The following is an 18,996-nucleotide window of genomic DNA, read 5'->3' as shown; positions in this document are numbered from 1 at the left end:
ACCATCCCGGACAGTGACAAACGCTGTGCCAGCGGTCCTCCTTCCTCGACGCCCCTGGGAACGCTCTCTGCTCCATTCACCCAGGGGTGCCATCCCCGCACGCCTGTCGCCTGTGCCCGCAGCCGCCCCGGGACCCTCACCCTCTCCCCGCGGGGGCGGCCCCGCCGAGAGGGCGGGCGCTGCCGCCGCCGCTCGCCCTGCCCGCCGAGCGAGGAGAAGCCCCTCACCTCCCCTCCGGTCCCGGGGGAGGGGGCTGCCATCACGTGTGCTTCCTCCCCCTTCTCTCTCTCTCTCTCTCTCTCTCTCTCTCTCTCTCTCCCTCCTCCTCCTCCTCCCCCTCCGCGGCGGCGGCGGCGGCAGCAGCAGCCTCTCGGCTCCGCTCCCTTTGTTGCAGGCGGAGCGGCGGCGCTGCCGGGCGCCGCGCACAAAGGAGCGCGGCCGGGGCGAGGCGGCACCGCGGGCGGACGGGCGCGGACGGAGCGCGGCCCCGGCGGGCACAGCCCTGCCCGCGCCCGGGCGGCGGCGGCGGCAGCAGCGGGTCCGTGCGGCCGCTGCGGCGGGGATGCTGAAGGTGCGCTCCGGCGCGGCGGAGAAAGGAGGGTCCCGCCCGGGCGGCGCCGCGGGCTCCGGTTGATGCTGCGGGCCTGCCGCCGCCATCCCGCTGCCGCCGGCGCTGCTCCTCGGCCGCCCCTCGCCATGCTGGGAGAGAGCCCGGTCGCCGCCCGCCCGCTCCTGCGGGCGGGACCCCCGCTGGCGCTCTGCTACACCTCGGCCCTCCTGGTGCTCGCCCTCTCCGCGCTGCCCGCCGGCCGCGCCTCTCATCCCTTGCCCGGCTCAGAGTGCCAGGGCGGCGGCAAGGGGAAAGGCATCAACTGCTCAGGTAATGCCCCGCCGGCTCCCGCCCCGCGCCCACCCCTGCGGGCAGCCCACGCGTGCACGTGGAGGGAGGGCTGAGCGCGGCCCCCCTGCTCCGCCCGGCCCGGCCGGGCGTGCCGCCGCGGGCGGGGGAAAACAAAGGAGCGGCGCCCGCCCCGGCCCCGGGTGCGGAGAGCCGGCTCTCCGGCCGGCGGGGAGATGCCCCTCTCCGGGGCGCGGGGAGCCCCCTCTCCGAGGTCTTCCCGCTGAAGGGAAGGGCTCTGCCGCCGCCTCTCGGCTTTTGTTGCTCCCCGCTGCCTCCCGCCGCGGTGCCGGCAGGTGCGCGCCGGCCGTCCCGGGGGCTGCCCGCATCCCGCCCCCTCCTCCGCCGTCCTCCCCCGCCCCGTGCCCGTCCTGCCGCTAGCAGAGGGTGCGAGCCGTGAGAGCAGCCCCTGATGGCTCACACGGGCTGTTTCTTGCGTCTCACTCTAGATGTGAGCAGCCCAGACCCGGGGTAACCTCTCCGCCCGTCCGTCTGCCGGCTGTTGTATAGATCCACTCTGGACGAGGTGAAGGCAGCAAAATACCCCGTGATGTGCTCAGAATAAGCTTTTTTTGGGTTCTTCCCTGCTTTGGTTGCATGATTTATGTATAATATACATAATTACATGCTGGTATTATAAGATTGCAATGTGGTTTGGCATGACAGCAGCGCGTTTTGTTAGATTTTGAGGGATATGATAGTTATGAAGTAGAACAAAGTAAATACATACAATATAAAGTTTACACGGTTTGAGAAAGATTTGCCTGTCTTCTAAAACTACTATTTAAAAAAGGGATTTTTTTTTTCTCTGAAAAATGGCTGTGCATGCCTCCTTATGCCTTTTAAAATGATAGGTTTATTCCACTGCACGAATAGCCAGCGAGAGCTGTGCAAAGTGCCTTCTCCAAGGTGATGAAGGTTTCTCGCCCTGTGCGCAAACCCCCACCCCCCACCCCCCGTTCCCATTGTCTTCAGAGTGATTGGAAGGCAATTTACGCGTTGGAAGGAACTGTCGGTACCTTCCAGGGTTAGGTCCCCAAACTGTAGCAGAGGTTTCAAGAAATGAGTGAACGGAAGAGTGATCTTCCTCCCAATTACATTTTACAATACGGATAATGCTGCTAAAGCAGGCTATCAAATTCGCAGACCAGCAAACTGTGGCAAAATGGTCTTGCAATATAATAAGTCTGCTACACATTCTTGAAATGCTCCTCTTCATTTTGCCCAGTTTAGATATACGCTGTGTTAGTGTGTGATACCACAATGCTACTGTTTTGCTGCTGCTGCTGCCTGACTTTTCATTCTATTTGTACGAATATGATGGTTATTTTTAAAGAGAGGTTAATAGGTTAATGTGTCACTGGCGTTAGCGGCTTACCCATCAGAGACATGTGGGTCATTAAACCATGGCATGAACATAAATCAGTGAGATTAAATATGGAAGGCTGCTGAAATGTATGAAATGAGGAAGTTTCTAAGATGATGTGGAGCACAGGGATATCATTATTTAGAAACCGTCACAGAAACAGGGCTTTCCAGCCTGGAATTAGGAAACCTTATGCTATATTGAAGGCATTCAGCATGGTTTGGTTCTGCTAAAAATAGGCACGAGCAAATGTAGGTGCTGTATACATACTTGTGGCAGCCACTCTTTTCCGGGTAATTACAAAAATATGGAAGGAAAAAATTGTTTTAAATGCAGTAGTCGGATTCTGCAGTCAGTGTGTTAACTGTTTCATGCAAAATGGCAGGGTTTCGGCACTCAACTTTATTTTGAAAGAACTGACATCAACACACAATATCTGGGTCAGATTTTCCCCTCACTTACCTTTGCACAGCTTCATTAACTTTTACTGAGGGAGCTACTCCCTGAAAAAGATGAGTTTCCTGTATTTACGCATGGGGCCAGATGTTGGCATTAGCACCCTTCTCGGTGGACTGCTACCACGTACATTGCTGTGTATACTGAAAGTTAAACTTGAGAATGTTACTACTACTTCAAATGAGTAGACTCTAAATTGCTTTCCATATTCAAAGAAGCAAAATGTTTCTTCTTTCTTCTGCTGGTTTGCAAGTTTAATAAGTGTGTTGTTCTGACCTGCTGCCTTAACAGGTTTTTTGCACTTCTTGAGATGGTTCCGGGGCTGGTAACATTTTATCATTGTTAGATTATATATCTACCTTTATTTGTTATTTCTTTTCAGAAATGCTGAAGTCCTCTCCTTTATTGCTGCAGAATATGCTGCTAAAGAAAGTGTTTGCTGTAACAAAAGAAGGTTGCAAGGTGGAGGACACAGGCAGACAACATGAACATTAAGATGGCTTTTCCAGCCTTGATTCTACTCCTTTGGCACATGCATTGCAGCTTGGCCCTTTGTTAAATTATAATTGCATCATCCCTGGCCAAGGGAAGAACATTTGATAAAGTGATTAGAGCAGGAAACAGAGAATTAAGACGTATCTGGAGTTAATTGACAATGTGGATTTGCGCAAGTTTGTTCATCTGTCAATCCATACTTTGCTAAGCTAATGAAATAAAATAATCTTGTTTTACCCAGAATTAAAAACAAACAACAACAACAACAACAAAAGCTATTTCTTTTTGGAGAAGAGAGTCCCCTAGGCTAGTGTTTTAGACATGTTATATTATTCCCTGCACTACCTGTAGTCTTCTTTAGTAATATTGCCAGTAGTCCCTGACTGTCTGTGTGCTGGTGGTGTGATGCTGTGCTCAGGCTCTGGGGTAGCTGTGTCCTTAGTGAGGTGTCTGTGAACTACAGGGGGTTATTGAGCATCCTGTGTGTGGAGGTAAGTACAACACATAGCTCCTTCCTGAGCTCCTAATCTGATGGTGCTCTCTGGAGACACAAACTGGGCATCGTCAGCTTCGGTTTTAGTCTGGTTGGAACTCAGGTGTGAGATATGCTCTGGTCACCTGTGGAGCCACAGGGGTTGTACTTGGATCATAACTGACCAAATGCTGCAGATTTAGGTGGAAGGTACACAGACTCAGTGTGAGATATTTCTGAGAGCTCTGGTGTGGATGTGTACACCTGGGATTTTAATTAACAGGTATATGCTTGTGTTGTAAGCCTTTCCAGGTGCTGTTCCCTTATGTGAAAAAGCAGTCTTGCTAGTGCGCTGCCCCTGATTTTCTGAAGATCTCTCTGAGTGAAAAGGTTAAAGATAAAGTTGTTTCAAGATAGTTTATTGAGGATTGAATGAGCAAGATGAGATCCTGTTTAAGTGCAAATATAGCGCATTTGTTTTCATTACTTTCTTAGATGCCTTTGTGTCTGTCCTCCAGACCCTGTAGCAGGAATCCCCCAGGCTTACTATTGCTAGACACCCATTGCTGTTGTAGCTGTTTTTCCTTAGGTTAAAATGGGGTATAAAGCTACTCATATCTGGTATGTCTACACTTAAGGTAAAGCCTGAAGAGAATTAGTGAGTTGGCCAAAGTGAGTTTTATGTGCACTATTCCTCACTCCAAACTATTGTGTTGCCTGAAGCTTGGATCCAGGCTGTCCCCGCTGTAACAAGGGAGAGTGAACACAAGCATGTAGCTCCCTTGGCCCAGTCCACGTGACAGATGTGACCGTGGATTTTGGAGGGTATAAACCTCAGGCACTGCTGGTCTCTGGAGCTCAGCCGTGGCTTCTGCCTGGGCTCAGTGGGGGCTCTGTGAACCAGAATGAGATGTGGCCTCAAGACTGGCTTTCATCTGTGCTTATCAGCTAGAACAGACATACCCTTTGTGCTTTTTGCTCAAATTAAGTGGATGAGGGGTTTTGTTTGGTATATCATTCTAAGTTACACAGAGCAAAACTAATTTGTGCTAAAGATATGCAGCCATGTTGGTGAGAACATTAAGAGCAAGTGATGTAAGAGGCATACAGGTTCAGGTAAATCACTGTATTTTAAGAATTACATGTTGTTTTGTGTTTGCATAGTTACACTTGATCTGAAATGGTAGACGGGACTAGAATAATTGGTTATTTTATCTAAGATACTATGAGTTATGTTCCTGTAAATGAATTATAACAGTCAAGCCAAATAAAATGTGATGTGTGTTTGTGCCGATTGAACTTCTGAAGTAAATGATCTAAACTCAGTCAGGTGACATGTCACTTTGAGAAACTATCATAAGACATGAATATAAATCAACTATAAGCAAAAAGTAAAAACAATTATTAAAAAGAGAAATTAAAACTCGGACGCGAGCATGCATATATTTGTTTCCCTTTAGTGTAATTGCCTAGACATGAAATGTCCTTGCAGTACAGATTCTTTTGCTGATTAAAGAGCCAAATGGTAATTAAAGTAGAATTGAAAGTGTCAGAATAGCAGAAAATCATCTTGTAACAGGTGTCACTCCATCATCGTCACTAGTGGGAACTGGTAGTGTGATGGAGCAATTGAGGCTTGACTGAGGGGATTGGATTGAATCCAATTTTCTTATTGGTTTTTTGAAAAGAGGAAAAAAGAACCTGTGTTTGTTGTGGAAAATACTGCTTAGGAAACACTCTGTACCAAGATCTCTCTGGTAATTCCTATTAAGGGGAAAACAAAGAGTCTGGTCCTTTTCTTCCTGTTGATGTAAGAATAAATATTTTATATCTTGTCAGTTTTCTTCTAGGGTTGACAGTAGACTGGATAAAGGAGAGAGTTAATATTTACTTGGACTTGGAAAAAAGGAAGCTGTGGCCAAGGACTTTGAGTAGAGAGGTACAAATGCAGAGAATCCCACTGATATTGACAGGAGTCTGTACCCTTTTCCTCTAAAGAGATCATTACATTCCACCATTGATCCATCATCTGAAAGCACTTGTGACTTTTCCAGCCTGCGGTCAGACTTTGGCCAGGGTCCAGACAGTGGCAATAGTTCCCAGGATAACAGTAGCTGTAGCATTTGTGGAAGGAAGAATGCTGAACATCAGGAATGTTGGAAAAGGGTCTATTCTTCTGACTCGAGGCTCCTGCGTGTCCTCCTCACTAAGTCCTTACAGGCTCTGTGGAACAAGAGTGGAGTTAAGGGACATGTTGGTATTATTGAGGTGGAAGCCTGTCTTTTTCTAAACTGACTGTAATGCTCAGTAGAACTGAAGACCAAGAACATTCTTTGTAGAAGTACTACTTAAAAAAATTGTTCTATCCCAAAAATAGCTTTAGATAATAAGAAAATTATAATTAAATGATCTGCTGTAAACGAAATAGTCCCTTCTAATTGCTGTAGTTTATTCCTAGATCATCTTGAAACTCTAACAATTCAGAAATATGGAGAAACAGAGGAATAAAAAGAGAGAGTGTGAAAGAGTGGAGCTGTATTTTGTGGAACTCCTGTGTAAAGAAGAGCTTTTTTCACTAAATGAGTTGATAATAAATTTTATTTTATGAAACCATTTCTCGGTCTTCTTTGTATGATATTTTTCTTCTACAAATGGATAAGAAGTTACAGACAAAATGTGATTAGGAGTAAGTTCAGCAGTCAAAACTGTGATCTGATGAAATTAAAGTTTCCTGGAGAACCTGAAATCTGTTTATTTGTCTTGATGAACAGCTACAGTGTATCTTTGGTTCTAATTTAGTTCACAGATGGCTTCAGGGGGATGTGAAAGCAGAATTATTTAATCTTATATTATTAGGACAGTATCTAGTGGTGCCATTAGTTGAGCCATTAGGTATCCGTGATTTATGGATCATATGTTTATTGGGTTTTTTTAAAGGAGAAAAAATTCCAGGTCTTTTTTTTCTCTTCAAGATTCTTGCCAGGGAATTTCTGTGTTCTGTGGAGCAAGATGCCAGTGAAAGTCTTTGCTTACAAGAGTACCTGAAAGACTTTAGTTCTCGCTGACCCGGTTACATCCCCAGACCTGGCTGGGGAGCTGGTAGACAGATCAGGCTCTGCATTCATTTGCATATCTATTGATGTGAATTCCTCTGTTTAAGAGAGCAATTTAATGTTACACTGATATCAGTGTTCAATTTCTTTTAAGTTGCCCTAAAACTGCCTCACTGGTCATAGTGTGGTTTCTGAGGAGGCAGTGTTTGACTAGCAAATCAGGATTTATTTTAGGATAATTTAAATTCTCATTATAGCAGACAATTTCTAAGGACTGAAAAGGCAGGACTTTTCTGGTAATAGATTTTGTGTTACAGAAACAGGGTTTAAAGGATCTGGTTTAGAAAACTAAACCCTTGTAATACCTCTTTTGATTTTATATTATAAAAATAAACTTAGTTGCAGTTACAGCCTTGAAACACCCACATTATATAACTATGTTCAAGCTGGCAGGATCCTCATCCATGGTTCAAAAACTGTTAATTAAGACCAGCAGGAAAACATGTAAAAAATAAAGGAAGAAAATCTAGAACAAGACAAAACTCTCAGTAATTTTTCTGAAGTGATCTGACAATTCTTGGTAGTTGCTCGGTCTTCTCCACCTTTTTCTACCAGGCTGAGACCTCGGCGTGCTCCTGTGTATCTTAAACAGGTGCAAAACTCTCTGTACTTTTGTGTAATGTGCATGGACCATCCCCTGGAGAGCAGCCAAAGCAGAGAACGGGTACAGTGTCAACAAACAGACAAAAGGGTGTTCAGGACATGAAATGGTTCTTCTCAGGTCTTGTCTGGAGGCCAAAACTTCCTGAAATCTGGCTCTGCCTGGCTGCAAAGCTGTAGGCAGTCTCATTCCAGTTGCCTGGCTTGCTGGCAGGCAACAGCCGTGTTCCTCAAGGAAAGGCCCTGGGGCATCTCCTGTGCCTCACACAAGTCTCATGGGATTCATGTGGAAGCAGATGGGGTGAATGGGGGCAGTCAGGCAAGCCAGAGAGCTGGATCTGTGCAAACTGGTTCATCTACTCTTGATCACGATAATGTGTTCAAGGGGAACACAAAATGCTTGTCTTTGAGGGCTCCAATTTCTCTATCCCAGATTCAGCCCTGTTTCCCAGACTTTTCCACCCAGCTTCAGGAGTCTGACACATGTCATTGTTCACCTGTGGCTGACAAAAAAAAGGTTCTTTAGGAAGTGTTTTAACCAGCCTTAGTTATTTACTGATGAGAGCACTGCAGGCGGTGAGGGAAGAAGGGACACAGCCCCCCGTGAAAACATGCTGTCACATCTGCTTGCCTATGGCAGTAGAAAACCTCCTGTAAACACACATATTTCAGCAGTGGGTGACAAAGTGTCCTGTTGCTTAAGCCTGAAGTGTATTGAGGCTCTTGTTGTACCTCACAAGAGATTTACTTGCTTTCTTTTCTATTCAGAGACTCTTCACATATAACTACAAAGAATGAGTGTTTGGACAAATATCATTTGCAGAAGTGGTTGTATTTCCTCTAAGATTTTGAACTGAACAAAATTCTTAGCCAAAGCAACACAGAAGCTTAAGAGATGGGACAGTTAAAGGTGTTTGTGCATGTGCAGAAAGTGTCCAGAAAAGTCTAGGCATTCAAAATAAAGAAGTGCTTTGAAAATACAAGTTTTAATCCTTAAGGGTGTCCATAAAACACATGAACAAGGTATAAAGTCTTTAGCTAGTTGGTGAAGGTAGCTAAAATAGTGCTTTCAACAGATATTTCCCTAGAAAGTTTGATAAAAAGATAGTGGCTGGATAGCAGTTTGTTGTGTTAAAAATTCAGGGAAGCGTTGATCTAATGAAATGTTTACATTTTGCTAATTAGTATTGACTCTGATTGTGTGCTGCCTCTGCCTGATCCCTCTGGGAGAGACAGAGGTCAGTGTGTTGTGCCAAATGGGTTCTCCAGAGCAGCAAAGAGCAGCAAAAGATCCTTAGACTAAAGAAAGGGGTGCCCTGTCCCCTCCCCGTGCAGTGGGCAGATGAATGGTTCTTTTCCTGAAGCACCGTCTCTCTCCCACAGCTTTTTCTTCATCCTTCACCTCTCCCAGAATTTTGATGAGATAATTCTGTGAGGCAGAGCTCTGTCTTGCTGTCTTGATTGGAAGTATAATTTTATGGAAGTATCATTTCAGGGTTATAAAAGTGAAAATAAAACGGGCAGGCTCCTGTTGAGGTTATAGAATTGTTTTCTCATATAAAACATGGGTTGGGAAGGCAATTTATTTCATTGTATTTCTTCTCTGTTTTAATTCCAAAGGATGTCCTTTTCTTCACTTGTGCAGGTATTTACACCTAAAAAGGATGTCTTTGTGAAAATAGTTAAATGTGTTTGAAATTTGCAAAATTGGTTCTGTGCTGTAAGAAAAACCCTTTTTCATGTGAGAAGCAAGTGGCTATGGTAGGGATGAAACAAAAATTTTGGCTAGAAAGCACAAAGAGCAGATACTTTTTCATTTGTTTTGTTTTATTAATGAGAAGAGGTTTATTGTCTCAGTGCTCTTTGTTAAAACCTGTGTCTGCAATATGGAACAGTTATCCAGGTGAGAGAACACAACCTCACATTTGCAAGTGATATTCATGCTGCTGACTGAACAAACAAAGAGGATCACTGGATCCAGGCTCCGAATTTGAGTGTTTTGGATGATTTATCTACCAGATGGTAAATGCAGTCCAATGTAAAAAATTAGTCTGGGAGCAGGGAATCAATCATTCAGCACACTGATCAGCAAAGGGATTTGGGTGTTATAGTAGAAAAATTAATGAGCTGGCAATCCACTGCAGAGCAGCATTAAAACAAAAGATACTACACTATAATAAAAGGGTTCTCACCCAGAAGACAAAAGAGATGAACATCCTGCTTTATTAGACACTTGATAACCCTAATCTAAAGCAGTGCATTATATACCAAGCCCCTTATATTATTCAAACATAATGACTCAAAAATTCAGTATCAAAATCTGGAGATCAGAGTTAATTTGAAAAAGTGAACTGCTTTCACAGTTCTTTCCCAAATTCGTATGCCCTTCTGTCACAGGAGTTACTTACTAGTATTCTGTATTATGGTAATAGATATTTCTGTTCCATTTAAAGTCACCCTACAGTGCATTCAGAATTACTTAATGAAAGATTATAAGATACCAATACTAGCTTTATGCCATGATTACATCTTTTTTTAAAAGTCTTGAAAATGTGTCCCTAGTCTCTTTCAGTTACTCAGGCTACAAGAGATCAGAATAGTCTTACCACCAAAAGCTCTTCATGACTTTTCTCTGATTTTTTCTTGTGAAGCAAGAGTCTCTATCTAGAAAAGACTAAGGAAAGGAGACTTCTGTGCTCATTTTCCACTTTTAAGGTGTTTGGGTTTTTTTGGTGGGTTTCTTGTTGAGTTTTTTTTTTTGTTGTTGTTTTGTTTTTTGGTTTTTTTTTTATAATTATAAGGATTAAGTGCTAGATAGGCTGTATAGGAAATGGCATGCTCTACGGGCTGCTTCTGTTAGGGAGGAAGGGCCGCAGCAAGGTCTGGCTGTGCTGCTGTGGGGCCACTTGACATGGGTGGAAAATCTACCTGTGGGTCTCCTCTCCAGGGACAATGGGATCAATGCATTTCAGTGACTGCAGATAACTGAAAGAAATAGGTTGTAACATGTCTCTTTTCTACTGGGGAAAGCAACCAGAATCTGCTGTTATGTGTCCTCTGTGAGTAAATGCTTTTATTTCTGAAAACAGTAAAAAAGATTGGAGACCTTTTTGCCATATTGGCCTCTGATTTTGGCCTTTTCTTATTTGGCTTGTTGGTTTTTTTTCCTTGGGGCTGAAGATTGGTAGGTTGATAAACAGCTAACAAGCACACAACAAAAATCTCATGTATATCATGCAAATCTAATACCCAAATTGTCTTTCATTTTCTTAGTATTTATTAGTATTTCTCCATTAATAACTTATTAAAAAAGATTTCTACAAATGGGGGAAGGGAGCTGATGGTCTGACTGCCTAAACAGTAGAGCAAAGCCCACTACCTAAGGATTTTTTCCAGAATTGCTAGCCACTGACTAAAATCAATGGGAGCTCCCAGATCATGATCCTTGTGAAAACCAGATTTCTCTTTTTTCAGAGTAAGGAGTAAGAACCTGTAAATTTTGGTCTCATACAGCTCTACAGACTGGAGGTGTAGAAACAATGATATTCCATCTGCTTGCAGCTAAAGCTGTACCAAAGTCATTTTGTCTACAAATGTAGACATTTGCTACATTAGACAAAAAGCTCAATTGTCTACATTTCTCCAAGCCACATGGACATGTTTACATCCACTTCAGCCTGGATTTACTCATGAACTGTACCTCAGTCAGTGTTTGTGTACCCCAGGACTGAATTATCCTTTTATTCCATTTCAGAGGTGTGGGTGTGAGACAAAAGGCAGAATTCACTCATGTGCATATTTACCTGTAAGTTCATTATGGGTTTTTTTCCCTCCTGCTATATTTACATGAAGATTTGTGCTGGCTGAATATTTTTTCTGCCATTTCGGGTGTGCACAACACTGCTAAAGACAGCTGACTGAGGCTGTGAACTGAGTGTGGCTGTGGCCCTGCATTCAAACCAAAAACACAGATTAAATTCAGATTAGTAGCGACACAAGTTCTCCCAGTGCCCCAGCAGTGAGACAATGCAGAGCAGGGATGAAAACGTGCCTGGTGCCCCTCCTCACCCCATCCCCCTGGTCTGCCTGTCTGTGCCTCGGGGGAGGATGAGGTTCTGCTTCTTGCTCACTTGGCCAGCTGTCAGAACACCTGGCAAAATCAAGATGTCCTTTGCAGCATCTGGGCGAGGGTGGATGGACAGCAACAAGTCAAAGTTCCTTGATTCTTTGCTGTCCACCAAGTAGTGGCGGCTAATTTACGGCAATTAGGAAGTCTCCCTCAAGATCTGTAAGCTGACACCAGGTGTATTTTGGCAGTGCCTGCTAGCTGTGCTCCCTAGCCCCAGAGCCACTCGTGAGCTCTCTAAGCCAGTGTTCCATTTGCCGAGGGAATCCCCAGTAGGCAACCGTGAATGATTTCCACCTGCTTTGAACTGTGTAAGTGGCATGATGGGAACAGGGAGAGGAGGATGAATATGTTGAAAAAGAGGTGGCTTTCTGTCTGTCCCTTGTTTCTGACCCTGGAACGCTGACCATCATGGGTCCAGTCAGGTCCAGTGGCTTTGTCCAGCTTGTCGGCGTGGTGGGCTACAGAGATGCCATCAGGTCCAAGTGAGCTGGAGTTCCAGCAGTTCTCCACAAATCTGGTGGCTCTTGCAGCCCTGTGCCAGCCATCGTTGCCAGAGGTGATGAAACAGGACAGCATTCCTTGCTCTATGGATGCCATGCTGTAGCCCGACAATAAACTCCCAGCCCCCGAAAATCCTTTCCAGGCTGGCAAAGGGGCTTAGCAGGAGCCCTGGGAATTGCATTTCTCCTGGTGTTTCAGTATGGATAAACAAGCAGGCAGAGAGGAATTATTAGCTGTAGATTTATCTGACAAGAATGCATACAGGAGAAAAATGTTATTTCAGTAAGCTGAACAGTGATTTGGTTTTTTGAAGTGTAATAGAGTCGTTAAAGTTTGAAAGGAAGGGAGCTGGCTCCTCAGGTTCTTCCCGGCTTCTGTAACTTACTGGAATTACCAGAACTCATTAAGAAACCTAAATGATCAACCAGGGGCTTGTTTGTTTGTTTTCTCCCTGTGACTTTTATGTGGCTGGTTATTTTGTTTCTTTTCCAGTGGTTTTCTGACTGTTTAATTACAGTTTTCAAAACTAGACCTAAAAAGCATAGTGTATGGGTGTTCAGAGGAGAGAGTTTCTGCAAACCTAATTATGCTCCAGCACCATTCATACTGCTAATGTTTCAGGGATATTACCCAGGAGTTAATTTATTTCCTTTTTCTGTATACAAAATAGGAATCTAATATTATTTTACAAAAGCTTGTGGATTGTAAGAATGCACCACAATGATTTTTTAATTTATAGATCTGCTAAAGGATTTTTAATGAGAGTGAAGTGCAAGAGGAAACTGAGGTTTACATATTAATTTGGGAACGATGAAATCTAGCTGTTACATTTTAATCTCTTACATGGAAAATACCCTCTTGCTGGAATTAACTTCTATTTAGTATTCCGAAAGTGAAAAGGTAATTAGTTCTTTGAAATCAGTAACCACTTAAGATATTTTTATAAATTCTTGATTTTGATAAAGACTGGCAGGATCTGTGGTACATTTCCCCCTAATTAAGTTTTGAAGTGTATCCCTGTTGTCTTCTTTTTGAAAATGTCTGTAGCTTTAGAACATGCAGTGCTGGCACTAAATTCTTTCAGACCACAAATAACTGCAACAACATTTAATTTTTTTTTTTTTTTTTTGTTAGATAACTCACATTTAGGTAAGCCAATGTTTCATTTCCTATATCTAGTTAAGTTCTTCAACTTGCAAATAGCTATTTCTTTCTGTTCCTGTAAATAGAACATTCCCACAAAAGAGCTGTCATATATGCTGACTGTCATGCTGACAGTGTGTCGTCCCCGTGGCTAGGAGAGATCTGCCATGGCATTGAGCCCCCTTGGTCACTGTTTCTGCACTCAGGCCTATGTCCCATTTCTTTCTGATTGATCCCACCATATACAATTTTCTTAACTCTGTCTTACCAATGGAGTTAGAAATACGTTTAGAAATACGTTAAAGAGAATAGATATTAAGAATGTTATTGTAAGCATTCTTACAATAATTTTGCTCTTGAACTTTCTGTATTCAGAAATTTCCCTCCTTGGCAACATAATCAGAAACTTTTTTGCATATGTTTTCAAACATCTCTAAAACTTACACATGGGCCAGATTAGTCAGAAAACTGTTTTACTTTTTTTTCTGTTTTTAAATTTTTTTTTGGTTTTATCCAGACTTTAAATCTGGGCAAAAACTTGGGTTTTAGGGAAATAGTGGATTAGGGTGCTTAGATTTTTTAAATAGAACTCGATATATTCAACGAACAGCTTCCACTGCTGTGAATTATTGCATCCCAGCTTGAATTGCTTTGAGGAAAAAAAGCATCCAGACCATGAGAAATGCCCAATTAATGAACATGTCTGGAAAATCTGATTTGAGAAACTTGTCTAGCATTGCACAAGAACATAAAAATTACATTTGCTCAAATAACATTAATTCAGGAATCTTTCTGTTTCTGAGCACTTGATTTGCACTTTTAGTATGGCTTTGCTTAACATAAGTTTCTTCAGGAAAAAAAAAAGAAGGGAACAGACCTCTCCACTAACAATTAAGGAAAATGCAGACATTTCTAAGGATGGACTGATTTTTAAGTGGCTGTGAGGATAGCTAAGACCATTATATCCTGGCAGAGAATTCTCACTTGAATTAACGGCATAATGGGTACCACTGGAAGTAGTTCTCTATCAACCAGCCACCTGAAAAACAGACATGGAATCTTTCCACATATTTACTGGAAAGCAAAGACCTAGCAACCCTGGGCTGTCTCTCCAGGCTTGGGATCCCATGTTTTCCAGTGGCTGTCTTTTATCCATCCTTGTCCCTTCCACTCTGTGATCCCTTTCCTCTAGCTTTCCTGTGGTTTTCTGCACTTGGGCAAGGAGATCACTGAGACTACGTGAATGTGACAAGTAGGACAAGTTTGCAATACATATTGCAATACATGCAATACAAGTTTGCCAGCACTGTTTTTTGGTGCTGAAGCCAGAGCTCACCTAGGACATCATTAAAAAAAGAGTGCATGAAAGGTGGAGCCTGTGACCAGTTTCGCTGGTGGTGCATAACACATAAAACACATAAACCTCTTACAGCAGCTTAAAACTTCAGGTGGGCTGGATGTATTTTCACAAAGCAGAATAAAATGTTCTGAGCCTGGGAAATCATACCTCCTTCACTGCACCTCATATCTCAGCTCCTGAATGCAAACATGCTTGAACACAATAACACAATGGCTACAATTTAGTTACTTAAAGAAAACCCAAACTACTGAACAAAACACTGTGAATGCTCCTGCTTCATTCTTAAAGACTACACAGCTGGAAATTTTCTATGAAAACAATGAGCCTGCATGCCATGAGCAACTTAAAACTTCATCTTACGATGGAAAATGTTATACACCATTAACTAAAAATACAGCTCCCACCTCTGTGTATTATTGCAGCTTTAGAGTTAGGAAGTTTCATTCAAATCAAAAAACTCCACATTTGCCTGAGAAGTTGTTCAGAAGTTAGAAAATAAGCCAAATACCCTCATTTTCATGGGCATGTTTCTGAGATTCTTTCACAACTTATCGTACAGAAGCTATGTACAGCTTTTTTTTTCCCAGGGTGAGTAAGACTGTCTCATTTCTTACTATGAAAGGGAAAATTATAGGAGTGAAACAAGTATTTATTCTATGTATCTTAAAAATATCAGCTGAATAATATCATTAGATGACACTGTAAAAACTTCTGCAGAGCAGGAAGGGAAAGTTGTAGTTTAGTTTTGAGGAGTGGGTTTGTCTTGGTTTTTAAATGTGACAGAAATCCCACTTCAAAGAATGCTTTTATGAGAGGGGGTACTGAAGATTGACCCTGACAAGGGTTTCACCTACTTCAGCCTTCAATGCACCCTGCCCTCAACTGGCTTTTTAGCACCAGCTAAAAAGTGCAGCAAAAGTTTTCAATATTTTCTTTCCTTAGTGTTATTTCCTAGTTCTTAGTGTCACCATCCAGGGTTCAAGAAATGACTGGACATGGCACTTAGTATCAAGGTCTAGTTGACAAGCTGGAGATTTGACAAAGATAGGATTTGATGATCTTGGAGGCCTTTTCCAACACAAATGATTCTGTGATTTTGTGATTCTGTGACAAGTACCAGATGTGACAAGGCCATGACGTGCAGAGCAGGAAGGGATTGCAGGGAGGTAGAGTCCTTGACCTGGAGAAGGCTCTCCACCTGGAGAAGGTCCTGGAGCAGGAATGCCAATGCCTCATTGCCCAACTGGCAGGGCAGTGTGAACTCCAGAGGCCAACCAAATAGGAAGATAAAACCTTTAGAAAAAAGTTTTTACGTCTTTGCTTGGCTAGAGGGGCATACATGTATTTTACATATGGATTAACTTTCAAGTGGGTGTTTGGCCTTTCTTCATGAACTCACACCCCTTAGTGAAATTTTAATTTCTCCCTAGCTTGGACAGACCTCATTACAGACATAAATACATCTTATGCCACAAATTTTCATCACTACATTGAAATAATTAATTTCAGTATATCTCTTCCTGCAAAATGGGCAGAAATCTTACAGAATAAAGAAGTCTGACAGAAAAAAAGAGTTTGTTCATTTTTTTTGAGCCTTACAGACTACAGCCAGCATAGAAGCACTGCTTATGATTAATTTTCTTGTTTAATTTCCCTTGTTCTTCATGTTACACTTCACTAAATATATTTACTTTTATTCCTGCCATTACACATGACAGAATCTATCTGCACAAAAGGAATTTTAACTGCAAGAAAGGTTTTATAGACACAGAGTGAAACAGCAAAAGATGAGGCAGGAATCTAATGCAAGATGTTAGGCACTGTTGTTCCCCAAATTGAGGAGCAATTAAACTTTTTATTCCACTAAAAATGTGAAATCTGAAAAGTAATATGGTAGCATAATGGGAAGCATCTCTTAATGGGCTTATGCAGTTATTGCAAGTTAAAAGCAGTTGCATGTTTGGCTAACAAAATACAGGGAATACATTGTCATTAAGTGTCAGTGATAATGCAGTCACGGGAACAACAATATACATAAGCCTCACACAGCTATTAAATTTGCTGTATTTTCTTGGAGGAGCAAGAAAACAAGACACATGTATAGGGAAAAGAACCCCACAGGGTTGAATCAACAAAGCATGGCAGCTAAAAAAGAAGAGCAACTGAGTTCACTTTGAATGGCAAAAACAAAACAACCCCAAACAAACCAAAACATAAACCTTTTATCTCAGAGGAATCCTCTTTTTCCTAGTTCACATCTCTGGAAACACTCTTGGTGGGAAATTTTAATCATCTAATCAAACAAATAATAGAAACGTTAATGCTATTTAACCTGCTGAAACTCATTGTCTCTTGGGGTCTGCTTCATCACCTGAGCTTACAAGATCTGCATCTGCCAGCTTGGCTCATGAGCACAAACCCCAAGAAAAAAAGAGCTGTGTTTCTAAAAGAGCTACAGGAACCATCTCCACTTTAGCAAAACAGTTAATTCAAAATGCTGTATAAAATATACAGGGTTGTTTTTCCCCTTTGTGGTTATGGAAGCAGCCTTTCCAGGCACTGGACAGTAGGGAAACCGAGGACACAGTGGCTGCTCCATCCATCCTGCCCTGCCTTGCAATCTTATGTGTCCTGTGTGTTTGCCCATGGTAACTTCTGTCTCAGCACAGGCCGTGGATGAAGGTGTCCAAGGGTGTTCCTGCTGTCCCTGGCACCTGCAGCATGCCAAGCCATGGAGCCTGGCAGTCCAGTCTGTTTGCAGCCAATGGGTCCATCCCATCCGTACTTCCTTAGCTTAAAAGAGGAGATAGTATCACAAGTCTAATTACAGTGCACCTCTACTGCTCTCCCTTCGGACTCTTCCTTCATGGAAGAGAGAGGAAGTCAAGCACAATTTTCCCTTGAAAAGTCCATGCTGGCCGTTCTTGCTAGTCATCTTCTCGTGTCTTCAGCGATGGATTAGAGGAGGATATTCACCTGGGGCTGAGGTGATGCTGACCCACTAATTACACCCTGGATGCCCTTGTTTGCATTGCTTGCCCTTCCACAAAGATGGGAATAATGTAACTTTTTCCTTGTCATCAGGGAGCTTGCCCTCTGACCTTCATTTCTCACAGCTGATTGGCAACAGCTTCACAGTCACGTCAGTCAGCTCTGCCAGATGCTTGGTGAAACCTGGCCTGGTGGATTTGAACATACCTGGTTTCCTCTAAGTAATCTCTAACTTATTGCTGCTTTGCTGTTGACTGGCCCTGTGTGTTCTGAATGGGGTTGATATTTGCTGGGTCTTGGGAACAGGCTTTGTCTATGAAGACTTGTAAGGAAGGACACTGAGTGGTTCAGCCTCTTCTTTGATGCCTCTTACTTGTCTCTTCCCCATTCATCAGCAGACTCACATCTTTCCTGACCTTCCTCTTGCAAATAGCATTCTGGTAGACTCGTTTCTTTTTAACCTTAATGTCTCTTGCTAGCTCCAGCTGGGCTTTTGCCTTCCTGTTTTTGTGCCAGAGTGCCCTGGCAATGCTTTTGTTCTCCTCCTGTCTTGCCTATCTTTATTTACACTTGTGTGCTCCCTTCCTTATTTTCAATTCATTAAGACTCTTTTCAGCCAAGCGGGCATGCTGCCAGAAAGGTGAAGTCAAGACAGGGAGCAGTCAGAGCCACATAAAGGTGTGCTTGTGAGAAATGCAGCGGGTGAACAACTTCTCTAAAGGCAATAGATTTAGGCCGATGAGGGCAAGGACTTTAAAATAAGACATAGTGTTGTCTGTCTTTGTCCAAGAAGAGGACATTGATTGAAAGGAGATGAGGCTGGGTGAAATGTCAGACTGTTTGTCCTGCTTTTCAGTAAATTTTTCATTTCACGCTAAACTTCATATTACTGCAGCCACATTGCTACCAAGCCAGCTGTGCACAATTCACTGTGTGGAGTCAAAAGTGGAGAGGGCTGCAGGAAAGTAATGAAAGCAGAGAGCTTTCCTAGGAAATGGAATAGTTGTGTGTGTCCATGTAGGAAGAGTCTGCTGAAGGTCAGTGTGTAAGGCAAGACGGAGAGGGCAATTGTCTGTGTATCTGAAAAGGTGTGGCAGAATGGCAGGTGAGAAAAGCTGTTCCTCAGAGAAAAGGAATTTGAAGATTAAGAGATCAGAAGGAAGAGTTCATTATTAAGTCTGAATCAAGGGACTGAGGCAGGATAAAACAAGTGAAAAAGGAATAGTCTTCAGTCAGAAGTGAACAGACACTAAAATTGCTCGTTCAAGGTAAATGCTGAAGAAAGAGGAAGAGGCAAATATAAGGACAGGAAAAATAGGAATCACAGAATTTGGAGACATCAGCCTGGAAAGAGTGTAAAAAATCCTGCTGGCCTCCATCAAAGGAGAAAACGTGGTGAAAACAAGAACTCTTCCTGGCCATTAGAGAGCAAAACTGGATCATTGGGAGACAAGAAGCAGTGGGTGGTTGTG

At 43.0% G+C, this 18,996-nt stretch overlaps 1 protein-coding gene across 1 annotated transcript in view; it reads left to right on the top strand.

Annotated features, from left to right (window-relative positions):
* Positions 1 to 633: 633 nt before the first annotated feature.
* TMEFF1 (transmembrane protein with EGF like and two follistatin like domains 1) overlaps positions 634 to 18,996 on the top strand; it is a 112,051-nt gene continuing 93,688 nt past the window's right edge. The window contains exon 1 of the mRNA XM_005517457.3: positions 634 to 880. Within this exon, the coding sequence (XP_005517514.2) occupies positions 634 to 880 (247 nt within the window). The remainder of the gene's footprint in view (positions 881 to 18,996) is intronic.

This window comes from Pseudopodoces humilis, chromosome 1, assembly GCF_049639895.1.
Source record: "Pseudopodoces humilis isolate 2021_Gansu_Grassland_sample_001 chromosome 1, ASM4963989v1, whole genome shotgun sequence".
Classification (NCBI taxonomy): Eukaryota; Metazoa; Chordata; class Aves; order Passeriformes; family Paridae; genus Pseudopodoces; species Pseudopodoces humilis.
The sequence above is the reverse complement of the archived record's forward strand: the minus strand, read 5'-3'. Positions and strand labels throughout refer to the sequence as shown.